At 41.0% G+C, this 27976-nt stretch overlaps 1 protein-coding gene across 8 annotated transcripts; it reads right to left on the reverse strand.

The window, feature by feature from the left end:
• Window positions 1-540: 540 nt before the first annotated feature.
• Window positions 541-27788, reverse strand: WIPI2 (WD repeat domain, phosphoinositide interacting 2). 8 transcript variants are annotated; one of them, XM_037385843.1, is made up of 14 exons: window positions 27556-27772; window positions 26285-26503; window positions 18662-18744; window positions 18456-18570; window positions 13951-14120; window positions 12592-12688; window positions 11894-11991; window positions 11349-11441; window positions 10521-10591; window positions 9493-9600; window positions 8606-8770; window positions 7571-7678; window positions 6259-6389; window positions 5116-5413 (listed from the first exon to the last, which is right to left on the reverse strand). In XM_037385843.1, exons 4-14 carry the CDS (start codon window positions 18538-18540, stop codon window positions 5301-5303), a joined length of 1239 nt encoding a protein of 412 aa, XP_037241740.1. In that variant the 5' UTR covers window positions 18541-18570; window positions 18662-18744; window positions 26285-26503; window positions 27556-27772; the 3' UTR covers window positions 5116-5300. The 8 variants fall into 8 exon arrangements, with proteins under 8 accessions (XP_037241736.1, XP_037241735.1, XP_037241738.1 ...); XM_037385839.1 differs by lacking the exons at window positions 18456-18570; window positions 26285-26503; window positions 27556-27772 and adding exons at window positions 21807-21898; window positions 24786-25128 and having other exon boundaries at window positions 541-5413; window positions 6292-6389; XM_037385838.1 differs by lacking the exons at window positions 18456-18570; window positions 26285-26503; window positions 27556-27772 and adding exons at window positions 21807-21898; window positions 24786-25128 and having other exon boundaries at window positions 541-5413.
• Window positions 27789-27976: the final 188 nt, after the last annotated feature.

The following is a 27976-nucleotide window of genomic DNA, read 5'->3' on the forward strand; positions in this document are numbered from 1 at the left end:
TCCTCCTCTCATCCGCCCCGTCAAAGGGTTTGTCGTGGCTTTGCAAAATAAAGGATACATACAGAAGCAGGCGATGCCTCCTCACCCATCTGCGTGGACTCGCTCCAGATCTTCCTCCTGGGCTTGGACGCAAGAAGCAACAAGCTTGGAGTGACAGCACAGTGAGCAGGATGCGTATTTGAAAGCACTGCTTCAGATGCATGCCATAAAAGAAAGAATAAAGGAAGTTATTTACACTCACCTGAGAAGCGGTAGAGAAACGCATGAATGCAAGTCCTGAGAAGAGCAGCTTTAAAGGAGGAACAAGAGGGAAAATTACATTTGCAAGCAAAACGTGCTAGGAGAAATTCAGCTTGCTCTTTCCCAGCCCCTGCAAAACCCAAGCTGACTGTGCCTTTCGAGAGCAGCTACAAAGCATAGCTAGGACTGAGGGCTTACTACTGCTGGCATTTTTGTTTGGAGCACAGAGCACACGCAGTGTCACCCTGATCTTATCTGGCCCCATCTCCAGGCAGCAAACAAAAGGAAGACGACACAGAATACTTATCACAACACAGATTTAATTTCTTAGGCAGTTATAAAATTACAAAGAGCGATGGGCTAGCAGTGAGAGTCAGACACTTGGTGAGGTGGAATGTTAAGACATTTTTCCACTTATCAACACAGATACCGAAGAGAGTAAGCGAGCACTGCAGGATGCTGGGTTTTTTCCAGGTAAGAAAGCAAATGCAAGAGCAAATAGATCCAGGTAGACAAAGGGTTGAGCCAACGCCCCATAGAAACCCCGAGCTACAGGTTCAGGAACAACTCCCCACTCCTGAGAAACAAGTTGGACACATGCAAAGGCAGCCCAGGGGGAGTCAGCGTACGGATCGCTGCAGCTGCATGGTCAAAGCCACAGCACCCAGACACCTGTAACAAGCACAACTGTAGCTACTTGCAAGCCAGAATAAAAACTTCTTGTCCGTTATTTTCAAGGCAGTGGAAGATGAGATTCGCCAATTTGAAGAGTGTTAAAATGAAGGCATGTCATGGTTAGAAGAATAGGAATTTGCTGAATTCCTTTGATTGTGCAACTGGAATCTGAAAGGATTTATTTACGGTCAGAGCCATGCTTTCTTCATTGCAAGCCTTTCATGGTGCAACAGATTGCAGAAAAAAGAAAGGCCTGCTCTGCACGTGTGGAGAGGAGACTGCTTTGTGCTTAGATGTTAACAGGTTAAATCAAGGCGACTGTTAGCCAGGACTGCCGGAGCACAGAATAAAACTTTCCAAACCTCTGCAGTGCTTAATCCCCACCAATGCTTTGGACAAAGACTCCTGTTGCTCTGCAAACAGCAGTGGAGCATCTGCACACGCAAGTGGTATACCGAATAGCTCAGTGATCTACCAGGAAAGAAATTCTACCGTCTTACTGCATGTTGCTTTGGTGCTAATGCCATTATTAAAGCTAAGAAAGCACAGCATGGGATGTAACGGATCAGCTTCTCAGGGCTCTGTGCTAACCCTACTCACTGAGCCGGTGGCTCTTCAGTTCATTCCTCCCTTTTTACTGCTACACATAGATCAGATGACAGCTTCCTCCTCTATGGCGACATCTGTCACCGTATTAAGAATCTTCTCAGGTGTTTGGCTGCATTCAGGCAGACTTAAAAAGCCATCATCGCTACCCCCGTCCTCTGTAGAAAGCGGGCCCAAGAAACTCGCTTGCACAGGACCTGGAGCAGCAAGGTACACGCACACACCTGATCCCAGAGGCAGCACTCGCACAAATGTCTTGCTGAAAGGGCCTCAGAAGCAACAGCTTGTACTAACCTCTTTGTGCTTTTTACTTCCCCCTCTCTGCCAGGCCCAGCCTTTTAAGTACTAGATTTGTATCTATCACTTGTATTTTGGAAACAGTGACATAAGAGGAGACTAGAGCAGACAAAAGCTTCCTGCATCAGAACTTGAAATACAAAGTAAACAGATGTCCAGACAGCAGCAGAGTATATACACTTGCTAGTTATTTGCACATCAAGAGAAATAGCTCCTTCCCTGTGGTACTCACTGGGAACAGATCCCACTGCAATTTAAGACCTGAGTTCAGGATTCCAAGTTTATAAGCGTCACCCCCTCCCCAGCTTTGGTTGTTTCAGTTGTCTTTCTCTGCCCCCAACCCTCTACAGAGTTAAAAAGCTATCCAGAAGTGCAGCCTGTACCCAGAGAGAAACTGTCACAGAACAAACACTGTCCTTCCAAGGAAGGGTGTTTCCATAACGTATGATTAGACACCCATGGCCACAGCACAGGGCTAGAGCCTCCTTGGCTTTCCCTGGAGAATCCAGGGCTGTTAGACCATCAAAATAGAAATGTTTAGGCACCACCTGACCCACAGACCATAACAGTGCAATCATACGCTCCACACTCAGGTGAGGATGCAGCTGCAAACAGCATTTCTGGTATATTTAAGAAAAAAGTTATCTTTGTTTCATTGGAAGGAAACCCCAACCTGAAAGATTTCTAACTTTGGTAGCATACCACAGCAGGGTGGTTACTGAGGGCCTAAGGCCATCAGAGGGAAATTTTATTTGTCATATTTTATCTGAGAAAAGGTTTATATCCTCATGCAATGAACTTAAGACAAACTACTGTCACCACTCTTAAATACACTGTCAGTGGGGAACTGAAACCATCTACTCCATCCTACTAGCTCCATGCTGGTCACTAACCCCAGAATATTAATACTTTTGCTCTCTAAAAAAGATTTTCCCAGTTACAACAACAATGACAACAAGAAGATAACTTTAACTGGCTTCCATTTCTACCTAAGAGCTAACCAAGCAGGGCACAGCGATTCAGTCAGTGTGCAGCTCAGCAGGAGCATACTACACCATATGGAAGACACAAATACAGTGAATATGGGATCTCCAACTCACCTGTGGAAGATAAGGTGTGAAAGAAGTGGGTAAAATGAATATGATAAATGTTCTCAGTTTTTAAAAGTCAGTAAGATACACCCCTTCATGTGATTACTACACAACATGGTCTTTGTTATACTAAAGAGTCATAAAACCTGGGTGCTTAGCAGGCCCGTGTTGCTTATGCACGTTTATGGCGAGCTCTACGTGTGGAGTCTATGCCAAGCCTCCAAGTATGTTATCAGGAATGTTACCAGCTTTAGCCTGGAACGAACAGACATCTGACAGCTCCTGGGCAGTTCAGTTTGCCAGCAAAGCTCACTGAGCTCATATTTACTTCAAGACTTGCATTTTACTCTGCAGTTATGAGCTCCACAGCAAAGCTCATAGTACTTGCAGTAAAAAAAAAAATAATAAAATAACTAAATTCCGTGGTCTGGAACTATTTTGTCAGCCAGAGCTTAAAAATTAAGAGACTAAGCGAGACTTCAGCATGGCTCAGTGGTTTGCTTTGAACGTGCTGGGTCCTGGAGAGGACACCACAAGCCATTCCAGCAATCTAGTTAGGACAGTCAAGGGCCTTCAGTGAATAAACAAACTTGTCCCTTCTCTCCCACATGCGCTCGTGAAAGAACATCCTCCACTTACACAGACTAACACAGTCTTACTGATAGAGGCAGCTCACTTGGCAGGGGCTACCACCACCTTCTGCACTCTGAGAGGAAGGGGATGCCCACTGCCCACACACGGATTTTGGGACAAAGACCACTGCCTGCTGTTGCCTGAGAAAAGACTTGTTAACAGTACCAAACCCTAACAGCACATCATCTAATTGTGGTAGGGAGTTCACACGTAGCTGGAGCACTCAGCTTCTCCTGTCCTCCTCTCAAGATCTGCAATTTCCTTGACTGTTCTTATTTTTATTTCTTTGAAAGCAGTAGAGGGAAAGGAAGCAACCCACACTGCTACGCAAAAGGCAAAGCAGGCTCATTTTGGCAAAGGAAAGTAACACTCACCAAGTACTTTGCTAATCACTTGCTCACTAACTGTTATCCAAGACTTAAGAGAAGGCACATTACAACCCTAAAAATAGTCTGCAGCACTGCTCAGCCTTGGAAAGCCCTAGCCAGGGTCAGGGCAGTTAAGGATTTATTCCAAAACTCCCAAAGAGACAACTGGTCCTTGGAGTATACCACAAGAGGTACTCTGAAGAAAGGAGGGAAAAAAACCCCCAAACAAACAAAAAACCCCCCACACTGTTATCCAGCAGAAGAGAACTCAGAAGAAAGTTTCAAAAATCACTTATATTTACACCAGTATGCAGAAAAAAAAAAGTCATGAACCTTCATTATGAGAGCAGCAGACTCAGCCCAGACTGAAAAGAAGCAAGAACTGAGCGCTGTGCCTTCCAGCTGAAAACCTCAAGGCTGTTTATAGAACGGAGCTGCCACACTCTACAGCGCCTTCCCTCCAGCATGACAGAATCCGTGCTTTGGATGATTTAAAAAAGTATGAAAAAAGGTTATTGCTACTCTGCCAAGGAAATAAGACAATCTACAGGAGAGAAAGAAAGTGCATTGCAAGTCTTCTCTAAAAAAACAACCCACGAGCTTATATAGCCACTATGGGCTATAGCTACCCAAGTACTAAAGGTGTACGAACAAGAGTCTCTAGCAATTCCTTCTTCATTCTAGCTTTCTTCCTGCAGCAATTCCTTTTCTTCCCTGTAAAGGCACTTTCTATATTCTATATCCTTACGCAGGGAAACACTTCCCATTTTCCATCCCAACAAACAGAACAGTCCCACAAATACACAACATTCAGAAGGAATTTTAATTAACAAAATGGTCCAGGAAAGGGAAGGGAGAACCCAAAAAAACAGGCCATTGCATTTGAAAGGTTGCATGTCAGTCACTAGGTATGCCTGCAAGCCCATGCACAGGAAACCATTTGGACCTTTGTCAGTGCAGAACTTGTCTCAGCTTCCAGAACCACTTCTCTACTCCTTCCTTATATAAGCTAAATATTATATACATATATAAAAAAAATACAAACTTGAGTTTGTTATAAAGTGGCTTCTCTCTCTCCCCCTCCTATGCTTGCTTGGCACATGAACGCATGCAAAGCTAGTAGGCTCCGAGGGCTGCACAAACAGCAGGTTTTGGCAACAAAAATATAAACACAGCTAAAATAGATAAGCAAGATTAAAAGCCACTGAATTGAAAACCATATATTTTTCCAATTGTATAGAATTAGGACTACAGCTATGACTTAAAACTGTAAGAGTCTGTCATCCTCTCTCCCAACTCATGTCAAAGTTCATAGCAGCATAACACGAGATTCCTCAAGAAACATCAAGCCAGTGTTCTCTGCTTCAGGAGTGAGTTCACAGGTCAAAGTTTAGTCTGTCCGAAGGATCATGGGGGGATGCTCACTGTCTTCATCCAATCTAAGGGAGTTGGTTTCATCTTCCAGGCAAGCTCCACCCACAGCACCCAGGTCATCAGTATAGGCTGGGGAGAAAGGAACAAGTAGTTGGGGGATCAGCAGCACAAACTAGGGCTTGGACCCAAAGTGAATGATTAGAGCTGAAGTACCAGACGCTACTTGCAACAGTTTCACTGCCACCTTATGTTTGCTTTTATCATGACCACGTGTCTCCAAACCATGAGCAGTTTATGATCAAAATTAAAGTACTCTGCGTGTGTGCAACACATACTGGTGATTTGGGCAGGCTGACATTTTTCTTACGCTCCACTCATGCATTAAAGCTGCATCTGCAGTGCAGGTGCTACAAGTGCAGACTGTCCCTCCTCTGCAGTTGAAGCACTCACCTGAGTGCCATACAAAGATGGTAAAAGCCCCACTGACTTGAAGAGCTGCAGCATTAACCAAGTTCTCATCCTCTTGACTTAACAGAGCAGTGAATCAGGCTAAAAGGTCACTGTTCCCATAAAGTAACAATAGGAGAACTTATCAAACTTGTTAAAAAAAACACACAAAAAAGCCAAGGGGGGCTGTAATTCAGATTCTTTGCACAAGGTCTGGGCAGAACTTCTGTACAAAATAATTGTGTTAGGGTATCTCAAGAACCATTTAGGAAGTACTTCAACTACCGCTATAGTAATTGACCACAATTAGAGACAAAGTTCTCCCCAGAAGGTAGTAAAGATGAGTGATCCGTCTACAGAAGGCTACTGTAGATCACCAGTGCTTTTTTTGCTGCTGCTCACCAACGCTCCACATCACTCACGCAGTTATGAAGAGCTCAGTGTGGAAGCAGACGAGCTCACGCAGCCATCTAGAATGAAGCAATAAGCAGAGGTGCTCTCTGCCCCATTTCCAGCCTTCTCCTTACCATGCCTTGTGGGTGAGGAAGGCACATATGTACCTTTAGTCACAGCAGCACTGTATGCCTGCGCTACCAACGGCCGGTCATGGGATGCAGACTCTAAAATTTCGTTGGCTGGCTCCATACTGCCATCGAGCCTAGGAAGCAGAGAGAGGTTAGCTGGAAAGGTGATCTACCTGGGCATAATATAGCTTTAGTTGACAGTTACAGAAGAATATCTCATTAGATGCGCAAGAATAATATGTATACACATGCAACAGAAGAACTGGGTCCCTCCATTCCAGAGGACTGAAGAAGGCATTTGACAACACTTCATATTTAACAGTGAAGACTCATCGGTGACATGCTTGCTTCCGACATGGCATCAGGATCTAAATCCTAGTAGCTGGGGGTGGGGGAAGACCTAAAACAGGAGTGTGGGATTAAAATAACCATTCTAATCAGCAACATTACAGATTCTCTGTTGAGCTCTGGCCACAACAGAAGCGGTTGCTTCATACATATATACTAGAAAACCCTCAGTGAAGGCATTAGAGCTTTTCAGAGATCAAGAACTTGATAAAAGCTTCCCTCTATGAGGCTTCATCTGCAAGTGAAACCAGAGGTCATACCTTAAAATGTTCAGACAGATGTATGATTTTTGACCAGTATCATAGATTGACCAAAGCTGCAAACCTGGATCATCATCAAGAGTTATTTGCTTTAGTTCTATGATTGATCATGTAAGTAATCTGACTATATTTTCCTACCAAACCTTACTAAAAAACAACAGCGCCTTGTCATATTTTCCCTAAGTGTTCTACAGCACGCTACGGAACATAAGTTGGCTGGCCTATATGCAAGGAAGTTTAATGAGGGGTATTGGAGAGGGAATATAATAAGAAGCAGTAGAGAGAGAATACAGATAACTTCTTAAGCCAGACTCTCCCCCGTGAAGTCACAGTAACATCTTTTTCTCGTGTCTGTAACCATTTACTGACGAAGAGGATGGTGTCAGTCGTTTCAAGTTCTTGTTTAAGTAACTCAAACTGCTAAGTAAGAGGAAACAGGATCACACAGCTAACAGCGATTGATCCTCTGCTGCAATCAGACAGTGTTAGGTTTCTGCTGGTAAAGTGGTGCTTAGTGTAGTAGAAACTAGGAAGGCAGGCTCAGGGGGATTCTGAAATTACTCATTCATGTCCGAGGTCCAGAAAAAGATTAGTTTAAAGAAATGAGCTGTTTTAAGTTAGACTTTTGCAGAACAAACAAAGTTTAAGAACATGCTGGATTTTGTGAGGAAATAAAATACAACAGCCCTCGGCTAACATGGACTTACTTGTGCTGCTTCATTAGTGTGCACTCTCCTCCTTCTTGGGGGTCTAGGTTGTACATATAGAGATACCCATCAGCAGCTCCCACCAATAAACGAGGGATTTTCTGGATTCTAGAAAGGTTTAGGGGAGAGCAACACATTAATAAGAACTTAAGAAAACACACTCTCCTCTCCCATGATTAAACCATCATTTTCCACACTCCTGCTCCTACACAGGGAACATTGTTAACAGTTAGACAGAGCACCCAGGAAAGAACTATGCATAAAAGGTAAGGCATAACCACATTTTGGGGCTAACTGGATGCCACAGGAATCAAGCAACTTCTATATAAGCCAGTAAAACAGATTCAGAAGTTATCATCCTGTTGTCAAGCTTCGTGCAACTCCAGAGATAAATATTCTAATGGGAAGTATTTACTTATTTCAGAAATGTCACAAGGCTTAATTATTGCTTAAAGGGTGCTTTGAGATCAGAGCAGTGAGAGTAAAGACATGAAGTCAATTTAGCATAAAAACTATACAACCCCCACAAAATAAGCTTACTAGTGCTCAGCTTATTGCTGTCGTAGCTGTGCCAAATGGGACCTGCCTTTGGTGAAGACAGAATAAAGATTAGATTCAGTCCTCAAAATTAACTTTAATGAACACTATTGCTGGTTTAGAGACAAGAATAATGTGAATTTGCTTTCAAAGACTTCTCTAATGGTTCGCCTGGATTGCCTAATTTTGCAATTTGCTAGAAAAACACACAGTACTCCTAGCACTAATGAAAGTAAATACAAGCTCATGGGTCTGTTCTCAACATTCTTCTTTCATACTTAAGACATCTTTAAACAACTCAAAAATAGTCTATTCTCATCCAAATATGATGCCTTTTCACAGACTGCGAGGTGTTAGCTCAAACACATTGCTCAAACTGGAAGAGGCTTTGAAATGATTCCAGGTGATGGAGTGAGCATACGTTCTACAGTGTCAGCCCCTCCGCGGCCTGACACGGCAACCCAGCGGAGAGGTGAATGCAGGCTCATCTTTACTCACGTGGCAAGTGCACAGATGTTTTTGTGCCCACAGAAAGGCAGGCGGACTGTAGCAAAGGCTCTACCCTGGTTGAACATTTCTGTTACTTGAGAGGGCAGATAGCTTGTTGAAGCCATCAGCACTTTTCCGAAGTAACCTGTCCAGGTTGTAGGCTCTTCCTGAGGTCTACAAGTCAGAAAAGAGTGATTGAGTTTGCCTTCACATTAGAGAAAAAGGTCTGTAAAGACTCTGAAACATCTTTATTTTTCAAGATATTAAGCAGCTAGTTATTTCTGAAGAGAAACAAGTAACAGCCCCAAGAAGTCCGGTGCACTCCATTTATGCTACAGGGCACAATGTGTCCTACAATACCCTCAGTTTGTTATTTAAGCATGTCTGATTGAACTGATACTTCTGCTTATAAAACTGCATTTTGTAAGGTTCATTACACAACAGAGAGATCTACTGGGAAGTGCTACACTTCCCGATTTTATTCGCCTGTTTATCACTAAGCAAATAATTGTTTCTAACAACTTCCGCAGAAATGTAAGTTAGACTGTCCTCCCAAATCATAAATAGAAACATTTTACAACGTGGTGCCTTTTAAAGCCCTATAGGCAGCTGGGAGGCATTGCTGAGACAGCTCTTCCCATATGGATGTCAGAAGAGGTGAAACACAAATGTAACTGAAAACGTTAAGGCTGCTCCACATTCCTCTGCCTCTGTTCACCAGGAGAACAGTACACAGCTCAGCTACAGCTGCTGATTCACCAGTGACTTCTTACGCCCTTTACAGAAGTGTTCAAATGAAGTTTGTCCACACTTTGGAGAACTCATCCTGTGGAGTATCATCAGTTTTAAAGCCTTTTCCTTGAAAAAAAAATCTAAGAAAAATCTCTGAAACCTACTTTTCTTTCACAGTCTCAAGTTTGAAGATATGCACCGTCTCTGTGTTACTGGATGCAGACAGAAACATGCCATCCATGCTGAAAGCCAATGAACAGATGCTCACACACCTAGGAAAAAAAGGAAGAAAAACAATGAAGCATTATTTTTGGCATTCCAGTACCATATCAATTGGTGTAAGAAAGCTAGTGTTAACTAACTCATAGGAATTGACTTAAATGAGAATATTACTTCTCCACTTTGGTAGGTAGGAGCCTTTCTCCACATTTACCATTAAGGAGCTCCATAACGTTCATACGAGCTGTACTGTGAGAGCTGGGAGGAACTGTGGCTGCATGGTAGACTCACCTGCTCTTCTCCTGTCAGTGACTGCAGGTGACTCACAATTAAGCCGAAGTATTTGGCTTAATTAATAATTATGCAAATTTCTCAGTCACCACTGCTTCGCAAATAAGAAAAAAAGGACATTTCCATAATAAGCACTCTGAAATCAGATATCTTCCTAAAAGCACTTCAAGAGCAAGATCCCCATTAAAGATGTTCAACTCTGATGTATACCAGACATGGGCATCAATTAGTAACAATCTGAACTCAGTCTTACCTCTGGTATAAAGTACAGTAGAACTACAGAGTTACTACTACCACAAATCAGAGTACCATTTCACAATGGCTATCAATGATCACTGCACTAGAAGGATTTAGAAGAGAGTGAGAGTATTGAATATACTGCCTTCAACTGCCATAAGAATACAGTATCTCTTACAAAAGCTGACCCACTTTAAAATTCCCTCACCGATATATTTTTAAAAGACAAGAGGGAGTACAATCCTGACAGGACTGATTTGTAGAATAGTCAAGTCCAAAGGAGTGAAACTCGAAGACATTCAAGCTAAAACTGTTGTAAGCATACAGGTAGAGACGAACGAAGATGAGAACAGGCAAAAATCTGGATGCCAGCTCAATTGCAGAACAAACTTGAAGATCTACCGTAAGAAATGTGCTTCAGATAATTAGCCCAGTTGAACCTTACCTCTTCACTCCCCTTCGGAATTCAAATAGTTTCTGTCCCTCTGGAATGGAAAACACTCTTATTACTGTCCCCTGTAACGAAAAAAAATAAATTTTCATTTCAAGTTTGTTCATTGTGTATTAGCTCTAGCAAGCAGAGTACAACTACAAGCAGCAAACCATTATGCTGTTAATGCACACCACATATTAGTATGAAATATTTATGGAGCTTGTTCGTAGGATGTGTTTAAAGAGAAACAATGAGAGGTGGCAGCTACTAATGTAGAGAACGAGCTATGCATCAAGAACAGCCCCCCTTCTTATCATATTTGATCATGAAAATGAGTGCACTAGACAAGTACAATCACCTGGATGTCTTTGTGACTTTATCAGAAGCAGTTACACCTTTATATTCTAAGCTGATTACTCAAAGATCAGAGGCTTCAGACTGATTTACACAATTTAGATGGACAATTTATCATCACGTGCCATAGACTAGCAAGACACTTCTGTATTCTGACTTTTAACTGTCTTGTTTTCATCAGGAAGACAGCATCAAAACAAGATTATTAATTTCTAAGTAGTATCCTGCACCAAAGGGAGACACACTTAGAGAACTGCCCCGATTACAGGCAGATTAAAATGTGTTTAAATAAATAACCGTATTATCCACCGTTTCACAGCACGGAAAATACCATTAACAGTTCTTAACTTAGATTTGCCATTAAAACTGTAAACCTTCTCTTTTGGCACTTGTGCTTGAAATTGTGCACGCTTAAACTTACTTAAAATGCTTAGAAACAAATTTCATTTTAATCACTGTCAGCAAGTCGATAAAAAGCCACCTTACCTTTTCTGATGCAGTGGCAAGTTTAGTACCACTTGCATCAAATGCCAAAGCAGCCAAGGGACTATCATGAGCTGGGATCATATTAGCAGCTCTCTGCAGGAGTGAATCAATAAAATACAACCTTAGTAGAGTACAGGTTAAAAGCTACATGTTTGCAGTGTAAGACTGCATATTTAAGAGCATTCAAGTCAAATACAGGTCTTGCTTTACAGACAACAGCTTCAATATTTGTTTCAGTAACTGTCAAGTACATAATTATCACTGAAGCATGTGCATATAGAGTACAAGCAGTAGAAGGATACTTAAAAGACAATTCAAATAAAAATTACTTTACTCCACCCATTTGCCCAACTCTACTTATCAAATCTAATATTAGCGCCTGAATTTTCTTTGCCAACTTTCTGTGAAGTCTAGCTGTAAGAGATACTGCAAACTGATGTAGAGGAACCTGACTGAGTGTCCTAGTAACTCCTCCCTGAGCAAGTTGAGTCGTTTCCAAAAACTGCATCTTCAGCAGTGGAAACAGCATTCACAGAGATCCTTACCAGATTGATGGTGTCAAAGACCTGTACTTCTCCAATAGTTGCACTTCCTGGATAGGCCAGGTAGCAGTTATCATTGTTTATCGATAAAGCACACAACCCTAGAAGGGGTGCAGAAACACAATTAGAAAGAGGTGAATTCCAAGACTTACACAGCAAAACTTGCTGATTCTGCATTTGAATACTATGGAGACAACTCAAGTTATCCTTGGAAGGTATCAACAGGAACAGAACAAGGATGAATAATCTCAACTTGCAACATGTATCAACTATTCAACACAAATTAAAGTTTAATATGAAGTAGGAAAGAAAGAATACTCACAAAGCTACAGTAAATGCTTAAGCATTCTACTGCTTAAGCATGTAGAATCTCCCATGTCTGCCATGACTTCCAAAACATTAACCTGACAAAACCTTTAACTACTACCAAGTGCTGGAAAAATCCAGTGTGTATCTCTGCTACTTCTAAGATTTCAACACAGCCACTCTAGGAGACTAAGATACTGGGAAAACACAGTTTAAGGCAGTCTGCTATTTGTTCTCAAAAACTTCACCTGCAATAAACGGGTAGGCTTTAAGACAACACTCATGTATTTAATAGTTACTTTTATTTGAAAGTGGAATTAATGCTACGGTAGGAAATATCATACGCTGACACAGAGTGTACTTTTCAGAGTTATGCTAGCTTCTAACATACCTACCTGCAGGATTGGGAGGCGTCTCCCTGATTGTATGTAATACCTTCATGTCTCTTATGTTGTGTATATAGAGAGACTCTTCCAGACATACTATCAGCCTCTAGACATGGGAAAAGAGGATGAAAAGCTGATAAACTGGAGATTAGTTTACCAATCCTAAAAAACCTGTATCCCCAAATGCAGTAGGTACCCTCCAATAGAGAAAAGGTCATACCCACCTGATGGGAAGAAATAAGAATCTGACAGAAGATAACACAAGATACACCTCTTGACAAGGCTTCAACAGCGCAATACTATACTCAGGCGCTTGAGCTGACCAGTGCACTTCTCTCAACCATGCTAGCGCAAACTGATTTAAATGAAAATGATTTACACTACTAGTTTAAGTCAGCAAATCACAAACCTTCATTTAAAGCTCTTTTTCTTCCATACCTGCCCTTATTTCCCCTCCCCTGCACAAAAGGCCAATTCACGTGTGGAAATAATTTTCAGCTTTGGCTAAACAGAAAAAAACATGCAAGACTTTAACCATTTATAGAGCCTATTACTTACTCATTGTCATATGAGAGGCTTTTTTTTTTAAAAAAAAAAACAAACAACCCTTAAGGTAAGTCCTTCAGCATCTCATTTACACTTTTGTAGACTACATCTGGATGACTAACAAGATGTTTCTCATTTAATGCTACCTCACTATGCCAGAGATCAAATCAGCCACCGTTTCCCTTATGATTTTAAGCAAGAATCCCATCCTCCCACACCTGATTTTTGGGGGCAGGAATAGACACTAAAAAGATTTTTCTTCTTCAGATGCCATTTTCTCTACTTTGAGCAAGCTGGCTGAAGACAGAGAAGTCTGTATTTCCAGAAAAGCCTACTAATGATTTAGCAATACAGCAAACTACGGTTTCAAGTACTTAACTGAAAAATTTCACCAGTTCAGTGGTTTATTTTTTTGAAAGAATTCAGCAAACTGTATTTAACAACATCAGAAGTGAATAGATGACAACTTTAAGTTTATGCCTGAACAGAAACTGTCAGTTTCATGTTACTTTCACATTTAGGATCACAGGATGATTGATACTGGGAGGGACTTCAGGAGGTCTCGAGTCTTGACTTCCCACTCAAAGCATGCCCAGCTTACTCAGGGCATTTTCCTAATTAAATACATAAACATAGAACCAAAAATACTTAACTGAATATGAGTACTGAGATGCCATACAGAAGCTACAGTTGGAAAAGTGCAAGTTAATTTCAAATAGCAATTCTGTCACCAAAGGAAGACACATCAGTCAGCAAAGCAAGTGCCAGAATAAGATTCACAACTGCTTCCAGTGTTTTCACCCAACCAAAATTACTACTCACCTGTCTATTGAGTTTGACAGCCAAGATGGTGTTGGAGTAACTGTAGTTGCAAATCTCTGTCCCCTTCTTAAAGTGACAAACTTTCAGCTTGCGTGGAGCTTTAAGGCTTACTATGGCCACCAGACTACTGGAGAACAGCCTCTCCACAATGCACACATCTTCTGTGTCAGCTGAGGAATCACAGTAATGAGGGAAAAATAGAGAGGGAGATTTTAGGGAAGACGAATGATGCACATCAACAGGAAATACTGTCTTAGAAAATACAGTCTAAGACCACGAACATTCTACAACAGCAGCTCAGAGTCAAAGTGGGATGCAGGACAGGTTTTTCAAAGCAGAAACGCTGCACAATGAATGCTCATTTACAAGTATTTCCTCCCCCACCCCAAGGTGTCATGCAAGTTTATGCTTTGGAACAGAGCACCTACTCCTCCCTGCCCAAGATCTAATAGAAAAAAAATCCCAGATGCAAACCCCAGCAAACTGTCAAATTCCAAAATTTTAGTCTTCCCTCATCTCTGCAGAAATCTAGGAAAGCAAAGGGGTTTTTTTACAGTTTTGGGCATTTTTTTTGTGTGTGGTTTTGTTTTTAAAGTTTATTATGCATAGAAGGGCTTTTGATGACCAAAAACTTTGGAGTTTCTGCACACCTCTCCACGAGGAGCTGTTATTGTACTTAAAGAAGCCGGTAAACTCATTTGTTTTAAGACTGCTTCAGCCACTGACCACATATACCATCTTCTACCTGACAGTCCCTAACAACAACGTGTACAGGAATCACGGAAGCCCAGCACGTATGCGTATAGCCATGAAACAATGTTTTGTCAAGTGTTCTATTGTGGAAGCACAGAAGGCAAAGGAGGAGGAACAAAAGTCACCATTCAAAATGTGGGGAAGACAGCAGGAGGGAGGAATGACCAGGATCTCTGGCAAAGAAGCACTTTCAAAGCTTTTGATTATAGTACAGTATCAGACCAAGCTGGTACGAGTTCAAGTCCCACCACCAGTTACCCTGGCATGTGTGTTTCCCCCTCCCATCTCCTGAAGCTCCCCTCCAAAAGCCCCAGAGACACAGGGGACAGTTTTCACAGCAGGAGAAACCTGGAGAGAATTTTACCATTCTCTGCAGCTCTTCTACAGCTACCACCTACACTGGCTCTTCCATTACAGAACTGAATCAAGACAAGTGACTTGAGCCTTTGGTCTTGATCCACTGAAACAACCAAATTTTTCAGAAGTCAGTATCTGGATTAGCTCAATGCTTAATGTATTCCAAACTGTAAAACTGCCAGGGAAAAAAAAGGAAAAAAAAAAAAAAAAGAAGCAAATTTATTTCTGAAGGCTTCTGTTTTAGCTAAGGGACGCATTAATTAATTAATTGGCACTGTTCTCATCACCAATGACAGAAATCCCCTGAAAAAGAGTTCTTTCCAACATTCTCAGCATATGACACTGTCAGCATTGTGCAACATGTCTGCTTTGAAAGTGCTTTTTCTGGGCAGTTATTTCAAGAAAAAAAGAAGAGAAAATATTTAATGCTTTACATTCTTGTGCGAGAGAAAGAAATAACCTCCTTAAGGAAAAGGAGCAAGTTTATACTAAGCATTTTCCGTATGCTATGCAACACAATTGACTTTTATCTAAATCTCATATTTAATAAGGTGCTTTTCCAGAGAAGACAAAACAGCTCACAGAGGCTTTGAAAATTCAATTTCCTCATACACCAGGGATAATGCATTTTAGCAATGCTGTTGTTTTCAAGGAATTGCTCTCCATTTTCCTGATGCCACACACAACATGAAAAAAAAACCCACAAAAGTTTGCCTCAATAAGTTTATGCAGACTTTCAAATGCAGAGGTCCATGTTCCTTGAATCAGATTAGTAACATAAAAAATTCTCAACTATTTTACAGTGTATGTTATCAGCTTTCCATCTAAGCCTGAAGTCCTCCATAGCGATGGCATCCTTTTACAAAAGTCAGAAGACCAGCAGAGACTGGGAATTCTTACTCTCCCAAGCAGGCAGGAGAACTGGTATTTCAGAGGAGGAACAGCAGCAGAGATACAGACGGAAAGAGTGCTGTCCTATGCTGCACTGATGGGAAGTGTAGGCAGCAGGCAAGGCACACAGGGAAGAGCACTATCAAGAACTAAGCAGTCACAGACAGAAGAAAAAACTTTCAACAAGAAAAACATTTAGAAGTTATAGACAATCCTTCAGTCTCATCATAAAAAGACTTACTATAACACAGATAGTTACCTTAGAGAAAGGCTTTGTGACAGACTTTTAATTAAATTCACTTTAAAAATAGAGGACGCACCTCTGTTCCTTTGTCTTCCCCTAACAGGAGGAAGTGATAAAATCTCTTCACAGCTGCCAAATCATGTATGCTTCCTAAGAAGCAACCATTCAAGTACAGCACCAGGCTATACTGCACATCCTACACACAGCTGACCTGAATTAATCATGTTTAGAAGCACTAGTTAAGCCCTATAGCAATGCTGTTAATCACAGGTGTTTTCTATTTTTTATTTCTCCTTTACACTACAAAAGTCAGCATTGCCAGGAACTCAGATTCAAAATACAGTAAGAACAAAAAGAACTGCAAAACGATTTCAGTATCAGCAGTGAGGGGAGAACAAGCAAATACATAATAAGACTACGGTTTCATAAACACAAGCATGTAGCATCACAGAAAAGAACTGGTTAGAACCAGCTAGATTATGATCAGCTGTGCTTTTATTCAATTTTTAATCCAAGAACATGAAACATGTTTAAGCATTCATTAAGCCTTAAAGCCCCTCCAATCTAATGCTTATTTTTACAGGGGGATCAACTGAGCACGGCAATTTGTACTGAGTCTCAGTAGAAGTCAGTGATGGGAGCAGACACAGAAACCTCCCATTCTTTTCAGTTGTTTTCTCAAACACAAGACAGCTGGGGCATGTTTTGTAGTTTACTTTAGACACCTACACAAGAACTGGCAGATTAATCTTACACAAGAGAGGGAGAGGTCCTTAAAAGCACTACTCAAAACAACAAGTCTTCAGACCTACTTAAACTGGACTGGGAGGCAGGAGGCACATGTCTGGGAGGCCTCAAGATACCTTTCATTGTGGAAAGGAGGTACCAAATACATAGGAAGCCCTCCACCTCCGTATCAAATTTTAAACAGGCACAGTTTGCAAGCTCAAGACTGAACATTATTTAACTGCATAGAAAAAATTATGATCTCAAATATTTAGACCTGCTGCAGGCACTACATGCCCTACGAGCAAAGGTCAAGACAGGCTGGCTTATGGAGGTCAAACCATCAAGTTTTCTACTAATATTACCTCACACACTGAGCTCTGTATTTACAGACTTAACACTCATGGAAAAAACCCTTAAAATATCAAAAAGAGGTTAAGCCAACACAGGCATCCCAGAACAGTTTGAAGGCAAGACTGGAATCGGCAGGTCTAAATCCCCAAACCAGCTGCTTTATTGGTTTATTGCAAGATTTTGAGCAAGGCACTTATCTAATCTGTACTTTTTCTTTCAAGGACCACCCAGAAGAAGCAGTCTTACAAAGTTCAGTTCAGTCTCTCTCAATATGTTTATTCAGTGTCTTGTGTAACAGGAGTCATCTTCACTGAGTCTCCTGGGGTGGTATCAGGCCAGATACTGTAAGTGCCTAACATACTGCAGAGGTCAGGTACCTAAACTCAACGGCATAAAATGGAATTCAAGCCACTGATTAACCAGTACAACCAGACCATGACTCAAACAGGCAGATATAGCTGCAACACAATTTAACCTGACCACAGGTGCCTAATTTGAACTTCACAATTACTTTTCTCCATTGACTCTGTACAGAAACAGACTGTCACCACAGATAATAGGTGATCTGAATCACACACCATTTTCAAAATTTAAGATGCCACAGGGTCAGGTCACTTAGGGAATGGAGTCTGAAGACAACCCTGTTGCGCAGCATGGTACACCAGGATGCTACTACAAATGCTGACATCATAGCTATTGGTACCATCTGTTCACACGGAGCTTACATGAAAGCAAGGATACTCACGCATAGCATTCATAGTTCACTTATTAGCACCTCAAAAAAGGGAGGTCTATGAAGCGCTGGCAAAACAGGGGATACCACTTATCCCCATGCTTCCCTCCATCTCATATCCTACTCAACTGTGACCAGTATTGAGAAGTTATGGGAATTTTGGATTATTCACCATTTTGTATGAGTAAACTGGCAGCTATCGTGTTAAAGCATTTTTCAAATAGCAAATGCTAGGATTAAAGATAAGCAAGACTTTGCTTTCTTATTTGATAAAGGTATATTAGTGGTTGCCTGCCCCAACAGCCAGTCTAAAGACCCAAAAGACACACTCTCACACCAGTATTTTTTTTTTTCTTTATGCCCAGCTGCTATATAACCTGGCCACTGGACATAAAATTAGAAAAGCAAAGAGTTCTACTCATACCTAAACCCAATTTCACAACATACCAGCTAAATTGAAATACAGAACACTGATAAACAGTTTTACCCTGCCAGCAATCAATTGTTCTGTATTTGTGTGATATTTCATCATACACTTAAGGATCCTCTTATGTCAAACCACCTGTGAAAAAATGAAACATGTCTTATTCTTCCCAAATTATGCCAACTGGGGGGATAAAAAAAAAGAAAAAAGAAATAAAGAAGATACTCACTGCATTCATAGATCTGCTCTAATTTGTCCACAGAAGAAAGAGAGAAGAATTTGTAGCCTGATTTACTGCCAACTGCAAGGGATCTGAAAAAGAAACAAGCCAGTCAGGAACATAAACTAAATCAGCTGTGATTACACTTGGACAGATTCTTACCCTATTCTAAAACTCCAGTTGGGTTAGCTCAGCAAGAAAAGCAATAAAAAGCTTGCCTGAAAAAGCCGTGATAGATACAGCCAGCTTCCTCGACTCTGAAAAGGTGAAATAGCTTCAGAATTACCCCAGGTGTGGGATCCTGCTTCACGTTTTATGAAATGAGAGTTCACAGCTTAATGTAAGCCTACTGTCCAATTCATACTGGTGACTTCTCCACACAACCTAAAAGCTTTAGTGTGGAGGAGAGATGATGACTTGAATAATGTAATACAAACCAATTACATCATTGCCTCATCATTAGAGGTGACCTCCAAGACCTTTTAAACTGGGATATCTAGGGATTTTTTTCCTCTTTATACTGCAACCTTGCCCAACCACCCCAAAAGAGCTTTCATATTAAAAAAAATAAAAAGGAATTAAAGACCGCCAACTCTGATTTTCTCCCATTTTATTTGATGATATTCTAGCACCTCCAGAGAACATTGTTAGGTCTCAGTCTTACAAATACTCATGCCGAATCTTTGATCAGAGGCACCCTCTTAAAAATGCTAGTCACTGATGTTGAACAGATTTTAACAATAGTAGAACATTAAAAAACTGACTACAAACCCTTCTTTCCCCCATTACTCAATTTTCACACTTAGCTCACAGACCATTTAATTGCTTTTCCAGTCAAAGACTGGTCTTAAATTTTAAGCTAGAAAAACCTTTAGGCTTGTCTTGCAGGTCTTTACACATCAAGACAGCAGACAATGGCACATTTTTACATTCCCCTCCCCATGTGCAGGATGACTTTATGCCACAAAAAGAAAATTAACAGTCAATACAGTTGTGCAGAAGTGTATTAGTATGCTTATAGTTCATATATTTCTTACTGCCAGGACACAAGGAGAAAACCTAATTAAATTCCAGTAAAATGTATTTTGATATGTCAAACTGTGCAAGTCATTCAAGACAAAGCTCAAACCCAACCCTGCCAGTCACCCTGCAAAATGCCCTTCTGAACTCAGCATGACAACTCTCTCAGATGCACTAATCATTAGTTCTGCATTTAGAATACAATACAGATTCCTAGATTTCTTGCTCTTTCTATAGTTTCCTCTCATAGCTCCAAAGCAAGCCCTTTTTAAACTTGAGGGTACCCAGAAGATTAAAAATTGTTCCTCAAATGGCTTACCCTCCAAAATTAAGATCCCCAAACACAAAATCAGCTTCTGTATGATGGTACGACCTTCTCTTCTAGAAAAATATACAACTGGCACAGTCTGATTAAGTAGTTATATTTAAGAAGGTATACATCTTCAAATTAAAATACGCACCACCAGGACAGAGAAGTAAGCCTCCCCAGATTCAGTAACAAATACATTAAAAAAGGATATTAGGCATAGAGACAGAGAAGCAATTGTAAAGCAAAATTTTGTTGCGGCTTCTCTAAGTCACCTTAGAAATACTGAATTTAGTTTTACTTCAGACAAAATCGGTATGTTCAGCAGACTGTATCTGATTAGTCAAAGACATTTCAGTGTTTTTCCTCAACTACTTTTGTACAACTCAGTGAAAATCCAAATTCTATGAAAAAATATGAAACTGTAATGAGTTAGCTTTTGTTAGATCACCTACTGCTTCCCTCAAAAGAAAGTTTAACAAAGAATGACATTAAAACTGTCACTTCAAAGGTAAACAAGCACTCAACCGAGTTAAAAATAAAGTGAGTCACAAGACTCCTTGCAGTGTAAGTGATGTACAAGAGACACAGGATGATTTCCTCACAGAGAATTCCATGTAGTAGCTATCTGTGAGTGTATTACTAAGCAGAATTGATTCCTGTATTGTACCTACAGCTTTGAATACTGAATATTGATGTATCACTGTTTTACTGACAGTATCACTGAAACCAATGAGGACGCCCATTTTTTTTGTTCTACTGACTATCTATATCTCATTTAAATAAGCTTAAATGGCAAAAGCTAGTTGTATACATGATAAAAAAATCATTAGATTGAGTGGAAGCCAAAATGAAGAAGCACAGAATGGACCTTTCCATCCATGGCAACTGCTTTTTTTTTTTTTCTTCTTCTTTCTTTCAGGATCAAGGTAATGAAGTCACAATCTGTTTACACAGAACAGTTCAAGTCAGTGTAATTAAACCCATTTCAGTATACAAGCATAAGTGCAAAACAACCCATTTTTCTTCTAGAACAGCACTCTTGGTTTCAGAGGGCTTCTTTTATTTTTTTAATATACTCTCAAATTACTTCTTATGAAACTGCTGGAAAAAGGCTTTTTATATGTAATAAGAGAACTCGCTAGGCTGAGTTATACCAGCATAATCACAACGATTTAAATCCCCCATCTTCCCCTGCACTGATATTACACTTAAGCCCTTAAGACAGCTGATAGCTATCTGAACGACCAAATCCACAAAACAAGTATCTAGCCAAAATTACCTCACCTCCAAAAAAATGTATAACCATACGGGGAGGAAATATGATCAATAAGCCATTCAATTATTGCTCAAATAGACAGTGGCCAACAAGAAGCTACTGTAGTTTATCAGAAGCTCCTTTAACAACATGGGCGTTATGCTTTATTATCACCAATTTTCAGAAGCTGATGAGAGACTGAAATTGAAAATAAATATCCAAAAAACCTGCCTTTTTTCTTCTAACATTATGCTACACGCAGATGTTTTTTAGCTCTATTATGTGCAGTCTCTATTACATACCTTAGATTGTAGACTTTGAGCTATTTCATCATGAAGGTTGTCTACTCAGTACAAAATTACCAATATAGCCATGATTTATGAAACTGTGCTTACCCACTTTTTTCCAAAGATAATACTGTAGTCTGATCCAACACTACATACATCTTGAGCGTATTTTCAAGAGTGGCTGTCATAAATAATTAAAACTAACCTCATCAAGCAAACAGTGTTGGAAGATATTTCACACACTCATTTCAAGATGCTGACATTCACTGTAAGCACACTCACCTAGAGTGGGAAATCAGTTGGTCCAATCTCTCTGACTCCTTAGAAACAAGTTTTTTCAGGTGGGGTAGAATCATACAGGCTTTCTTTTCCTTCTTTAATATACACACAGAAGGAAGAAAACCAGTTTTTCCCTTTCTGTATCATAAAGGACCTTAACTATTAATCAGAAATATTCTACATCAATCAGAAAGATCCTGCTACGGGCAGCTCTCTCAAAGATTAAAACCAGTTGCAGTACAAACAACTACAGAAGTCATTACTATTTTAAATAACTGGTTAATAGAACCTACTTTCATTAGATACAGTCTCATTATACTAATGCTTCACCTTATTTCAAAAGCAATGTAAATTTCCAAAGACAAAACATCTGTGAACAAAGGCTTATGATGAAGAAGGGATTTTTTTTTTTTAGATTTAGTATTAGTATTTAGATTTAGATTAGTATTAAAGAAAAATCAATAAAACCACATAAAGCAAAGTAAGTTTCCTTAGTAATTATGTTCTTATTTTCCCCTCCTAAGTATCTGCTGAAACCAAAGTTGTAACATCTTATGGACATGTCTTAATAGAAAGGTCAAGAATGTCATTATTTTGGGCAAGAGCTAGATACAGAAACTCGTATGTTCAACATTTGTCAGCAACACTCCGACAACTCACAAGACTTTCCCATTGTTCTTATATTAAAAGAAAACCAACACAAACTTAAATCTGCTATAGCAAAGACCACACTTGCTCATCACTTAACATGCAGCCGCAGGCTGGGACAACAGGAAGTTCTTAATCCAAGCAAACACAACTACTCGCAGGCCAAATTCCTGTCCAAATTGTCACACACCGAGGAACTGCTCCTCTGGCAAGCCCACCTCAGCTGCCATCTCCACTGCAACAACAGCAAGTAACATGACATACAATTGCGTCTCGTCTCTCAACGATCTTCCCTGAGCACAAGAGTTACACGATTATGCTTCCTTCCTTTTTTTTTGTGTGCGTGTGTGTGTTTAGCATTAAAGCCTCCTTGGAATAAAAAGCTCTCCTGTCCTCAAGGATCACGGGAGAATGACACCTGAACCTCAGAGAAACAAAGGCTGAGGAGCAAATGCCCAGCACCTAACCCTTGTTCTTCCCACCACAAGCAGTTTACTAGAGATCCAAACGTCGCATAGAAAGGGAACCAGAATACAACTTCTGCAACATGGAGCGTGCTATACAACTTTAGAGCTATAATCTTTTGCTCGGAGCAGAGAATAAAACTGATTTACTTGGAGAAAAAAAGGGCAGAATTAAATCAAAAAGAACAGATATATGGACTGATACCTGTTACATGTAACTCCATACGCAAATGAAAGCGGAGACTAAAGACAACCCTGCAAGTAAGGCATACACCGGTGTTTTCATTACAGGTCCAAACGCAAGGCTTCCTTTTGTCCTTTCATCAGCAGTCTGTTTTCAAAACTACAGTGACTATTTTGTTTCCAAATGCTGTCACGTGATTACTTATTTTTTAAAAGGCGACTAAAACTTCTCTACAGTCTGTTGACTTGCATTATTTCACAAGCAGGTTCTTTTGGTTTCTTTTTTTTATTTCACAAGCAGGTTCTTTGGGTTGTGGTTTGTTTTTTTTTTGGTGGGGTAGGAGTGTTTTTAGTAAATGACAATATTAACTTATGGTGTTCAGATTAAAGTTCTTCCAAAGCATTTCTCTGTAAATATTTGTGTAACAGTTTAAATACTGAAATTTTTACCTATTTTATAGATATAGATTTTGAGATCCTGAAGTTATGTTTTGCCTAAAAAGCCACAAATTTCTACTATATTATGCCTTTCCCTTATGGGTTTTAAGGCTTGTATGAGTCTGTGAGGAGACTTTAATTTTTCATAAGTGTATCTGTGCTCAGTTTTAGTAGTTCTCCCAGAAGTAATACACAGAGCACTTGGATTTAAGTGGTACTTCTTACCACATGATCGAGATTTAGAACTGCTAAAACCTACCTAGCACTGAGATCACCCACAAGCTTCTGCTGCACGGTTTTGCTAGGACATCCGAGTTCTGATCAGTTACTTCACTTTCATCTGCAGGCTGGAGCTTCTGCCTCTATCAGAGAACGCCAGTCATGCCGAGTTGTGCAATGATTGATTCACTAGGGAAAAGGGCTAGGTCCAAAACAAGCACACCAACATCTTCTGAAAATTACCTTCTCCATGTTTTTATTTAATGAAAACATATTATATCAAAAGAGAAGCCACAAACCAACCACTTCTGCTGCATTATAGGTGGAGTATTTTCAGGCAGAGTTCCAATCCCAGCCAATAATTCAAAACTCTCACATAAATAAAGCTTAGGGCAATATGGAATAAAGAGGCAAGACAACACTTGCAATAACGTACATACTATTCCAAAAGACAGTATCACCACAAAAGACAGTATCCACAAATGAACATTAAAAAACCCAGAAGTTAAAACTGGGAAAAACAACCAACTAGAAGCAAGATAGAGGATACCTGCTTCAGCCACCAGGGACTGCCACAAATGGGAAAAGCAACAGGGACTTTTATGTGGACAAATTCTTCTAACTACCAGCAATCAAATTTCCCAAGACTAAAAACCATCATGAAGCTCATCTCCTTTTCCTACAGGAAACAATAATTATCAACCCTTCATAAAGCCTAGGAAAAGTTAGCCTCATACCTATTTTTACCAGCACCTAGCCTTTTCCTAATACAAGGCAATTGGCTCTGCTGCCTAGGCAAGCGAAGTACATATGAGCAAGAGTGGAACTGGCACCTTGTTAAGTTGAAGGTAAAAGCTTTAAATGCAACAACAGCAATGCACTCATGTAATTTATTTTCCAGTTTTGTTTGTCAGCGATTTTTCTAATTACTGAAGCACGCCTTAAAACATGATGTGAGCTCTACTGACTGGGAAGATGTAAACAAAGCTTGTCTTTCATATACTGGCTGAAAGAATATGCATTTGTTTACCTTCCATGTCTGGAGAAGGACTGCAGTTATTTGTAATATAAGTTGAAAATAAGTAAGCTTTCTGAGGCCTAGCATGGGAAGGTGTAATTCATTTCTGTTGAGCTCTTTTCAGCTCACTCTCAGCCTGGTAAACAGTGATCTAGATATATAGAACAGTATACTAATAAACTCGGAGAGCTGACTTCTTGTTTCTCTACTCAAACAAGAAACTAAGAGAGATCAGAGGTGGGGAAAAAGAAAAAATACTTTAAAAAAAAATCAGATAAATTTCAGTTTAAAGAACTTACACAACCACTAAATTCTACTCAGTTTAAGAACTGGAATGCAACTTGGTTGTTTGGGTCACTTACCACATCAGAGAAGTATTTTAGTAAGAAGCTGCTCAAAGACATCTGCAAGACTGGTTTTATACTTACTACTTTTCTTCAAGACTCTATTAGAAAGAAGGAATACTTATTCAACATCATCCAACCATCTCATTTGTCTTAAAGTAAGTGGCCTTTTAAATTATTCTCAATTTTGAGACAAAAATATGAAAAGGAGCCTTTTTATATTTATGTAGTTTCTATAATGGATATCTAAAAATGCAAAAATATTCCAAAATTAAACAAAAGACCTAGTATCCCAAGACTTCAAACGGCAGAGATATATGGGTCTGGATAACATAAAAAGATACATCACCAAAATTCTTGTCAGCTAATCTCAAGGTGCTTTACATATTTAATTATTACTAAAATATATATATCCATCTACCTGTACAACAGACATTAGAATGCTGAATATAATAAAAAAACAACCAAAACCAAATTCAACTGAGACACAGAAACTGAAGAATGCTTTTTGGATATTTATGAAAATGGAAGGAGAAAAGTAGCAAAGTTGCATACACAGATGAGGAAAGAAATCACTAGCCAGTTGTTGTCCTCCCTCCCAGTAAACTCAAAGTTAAAAAGGAAACACACTTTAGTCTTGATTTCAAGATATACAAACCAAACAATAATAAGTCTGTATTACATTTTCTTTCTTTTTACTTGTGTCTCAGGTTTGTTCTCAAGTCAAGCCTGCAGCTCTCTTGTTCAAAAGAGGGTTTTTTTGTCACAACTCTGTGATCTTTAAGTACCTACAGCTCTCCACAAGGCTAAGGTACAACTGAAAACAGGCAGTTGCTCTAAGGAAGAGGTACTAATGCTTTTAGATCACAATGTTGGATGGCACAGTTTAACTTCAAAAACGTATATAATGATCTTTATAAACTGCAAAAGAAAGAAGTGACATTTCCTAGTTATTATGACTTGTTTTGTCTAGTAATAGGTAAAAAATGGATGGTATCCGAGTAAAACGTGGGCATGTTTCATACACACAAAGACCAAATGAGCTCTATATTTTACTTGATGAAAAAATGTGAAAAGTAGTTGCAAAAAACTTTGGCTCGAATCAATACATGGGTAGTTATTTACTTACAATAAATGGCAGACTATTGCTCCCCCCCCCCCATTTACCATAAGTTATTCAAAGCTTCTCATTTCAAGTCTATCCAGCTCCACTTGCTCAGCTCTTCACCCCCAACAAAACCTACAAAACACAGTATTTCCTTCTGTGACGTGACCTTTCTCCTCAATCTTGGCTGTCACCATAAATAATCTTGTCTTCACAATTCCCATGTGCTACAATACATGCTGAAGACAGTCATAGATCGCTCTGGTGAGGACAAGACGTTGCTGCTTGTAAAACAAACAAATAAATTGTTAAAATAAAAAACCACCACCACACAGGTGGATTATGCTCTGTGATGCCAAGCTGAGCTCATTTCCTCTTACTCACTTCCTAAAACAAAACTCATCCTTTCCCAAGTACAAGTTCTTTCAGTTACTGCCCCCCCCCCGTTTCATCCCTCAGGTATTTAAGACAGTCAAATCTTTCTTTAAAGGATCTTTAGTACTCCAATTCCAACTATTAGGGATTTCTTAAACTGAAAAATATTGCATTTTAATACCCTATAGAAAAATTAATATGCACTGATTAGTTTAAATATGCTGCAACGGTTAAATAACCTGCAAGGTGTACAGCATGAACTGACTGCTTCTAGAATTGAAATACAAAAAAAGTAAGTGCGATTTCAAGGAGCACATGAGAAAGACGTCTTCTTCAAAATCAACACCAAAAGCAGCATGGGCTCGTGCAAATACCTTCAAGCCCAAGGCATAATGCTTCAACACCGATAGCAGGTGAAAATAAAAAGGCTGTATGAAAAGATAACTCTAACAAGGTGTGGGATGAAATCTTTGCGCCTCCTGGAAGACCAGAGTCTTCGTGTCACCTCAGGCCCTCCAGAGGTTTACCCCTCACGGAAAGCAGACCCAGCTCTCCCTCCCTTTCCCAAAGCAAAACGAGCGATGCCCCAAAGCAGGGGCAGGGAAGGCGCCCCAGGGCAAGTCAGGGGGCCGCAGAAAGCATCAGGCTGCACCCACGGCGCCAGGCTGCCCCCGAGCCCTGCGCCACCGGCCCCTGCAGCCCCACACTCCAGAGGGGAGGCTGAGGGGCCGCCCCCCCACCCCTCGCTGCGGGGACGAGGGGGACCCCGGCCCCGCTCCGCGGCTGCCAGGGCAGAGCCTGCGGCGGGTGGCACCGGCGGGGCCCTGCCACGCCCCCCCCCCAAGGCCGGGCCCCCTCAGCGCCCCCCGGCCGCAGCCCTCCCAAGTGGCCTCCTCCCCGCGCCCGGGCCCTCCGGTCGGGCCGGGCCCCCCGGCCAGGCCGGGCGCCGCCCCCTTACGTGTTGTCCTGGTTGAAGTTGGCGAAGAGCAGATGGCCGCTGCCGGCGTCGCCGCTCTGACTGGCCAAGTTCATGGCGGGAAGGCCCTCGCCACCCCCGTCCGGCGGGGGGGAACGCCTCCAGCGGGCAGCGCACCTCAGCCCCGGCGGCCCCGGCCCCCGCCGCGCACCCGCGGCCTCCTCATCCCCGCCGGCCCCTTGTTTACGCTGCGGGCGGCGGAGCGGCCCCGCGCCTGCGCTGCCCCGCCCCCGCCCCGTCGGCCCCCGCCGGCCGCCCCCTCCCGGCCGCCGTACTGCTGGCGCGCATGCGCCCCTTGCGAGGCGGGAGGGCTCGCGCCTGCGCTCGGGCGGCGGCGCCGAACTTGGTTGGGGAAAGGGCGGAGGGAGGGCAGCGGCGTCCTGAAGATAAGCAGGGCCCGGAG

Source organism: Falco rusticolus, chromosome 4 (assembly GCF_015220075.1).
Source record: "Falco rusticolus isolate bFalRus1 chromosome 4, bFalRus1.pri, whole genome shotgun sequence".
NCBI classification, from domain to species: Eukaryota; Metazoa; Chordata; class Aves; order Falconiformes; family Falconidae; genus Falco; species Falco rusticolus.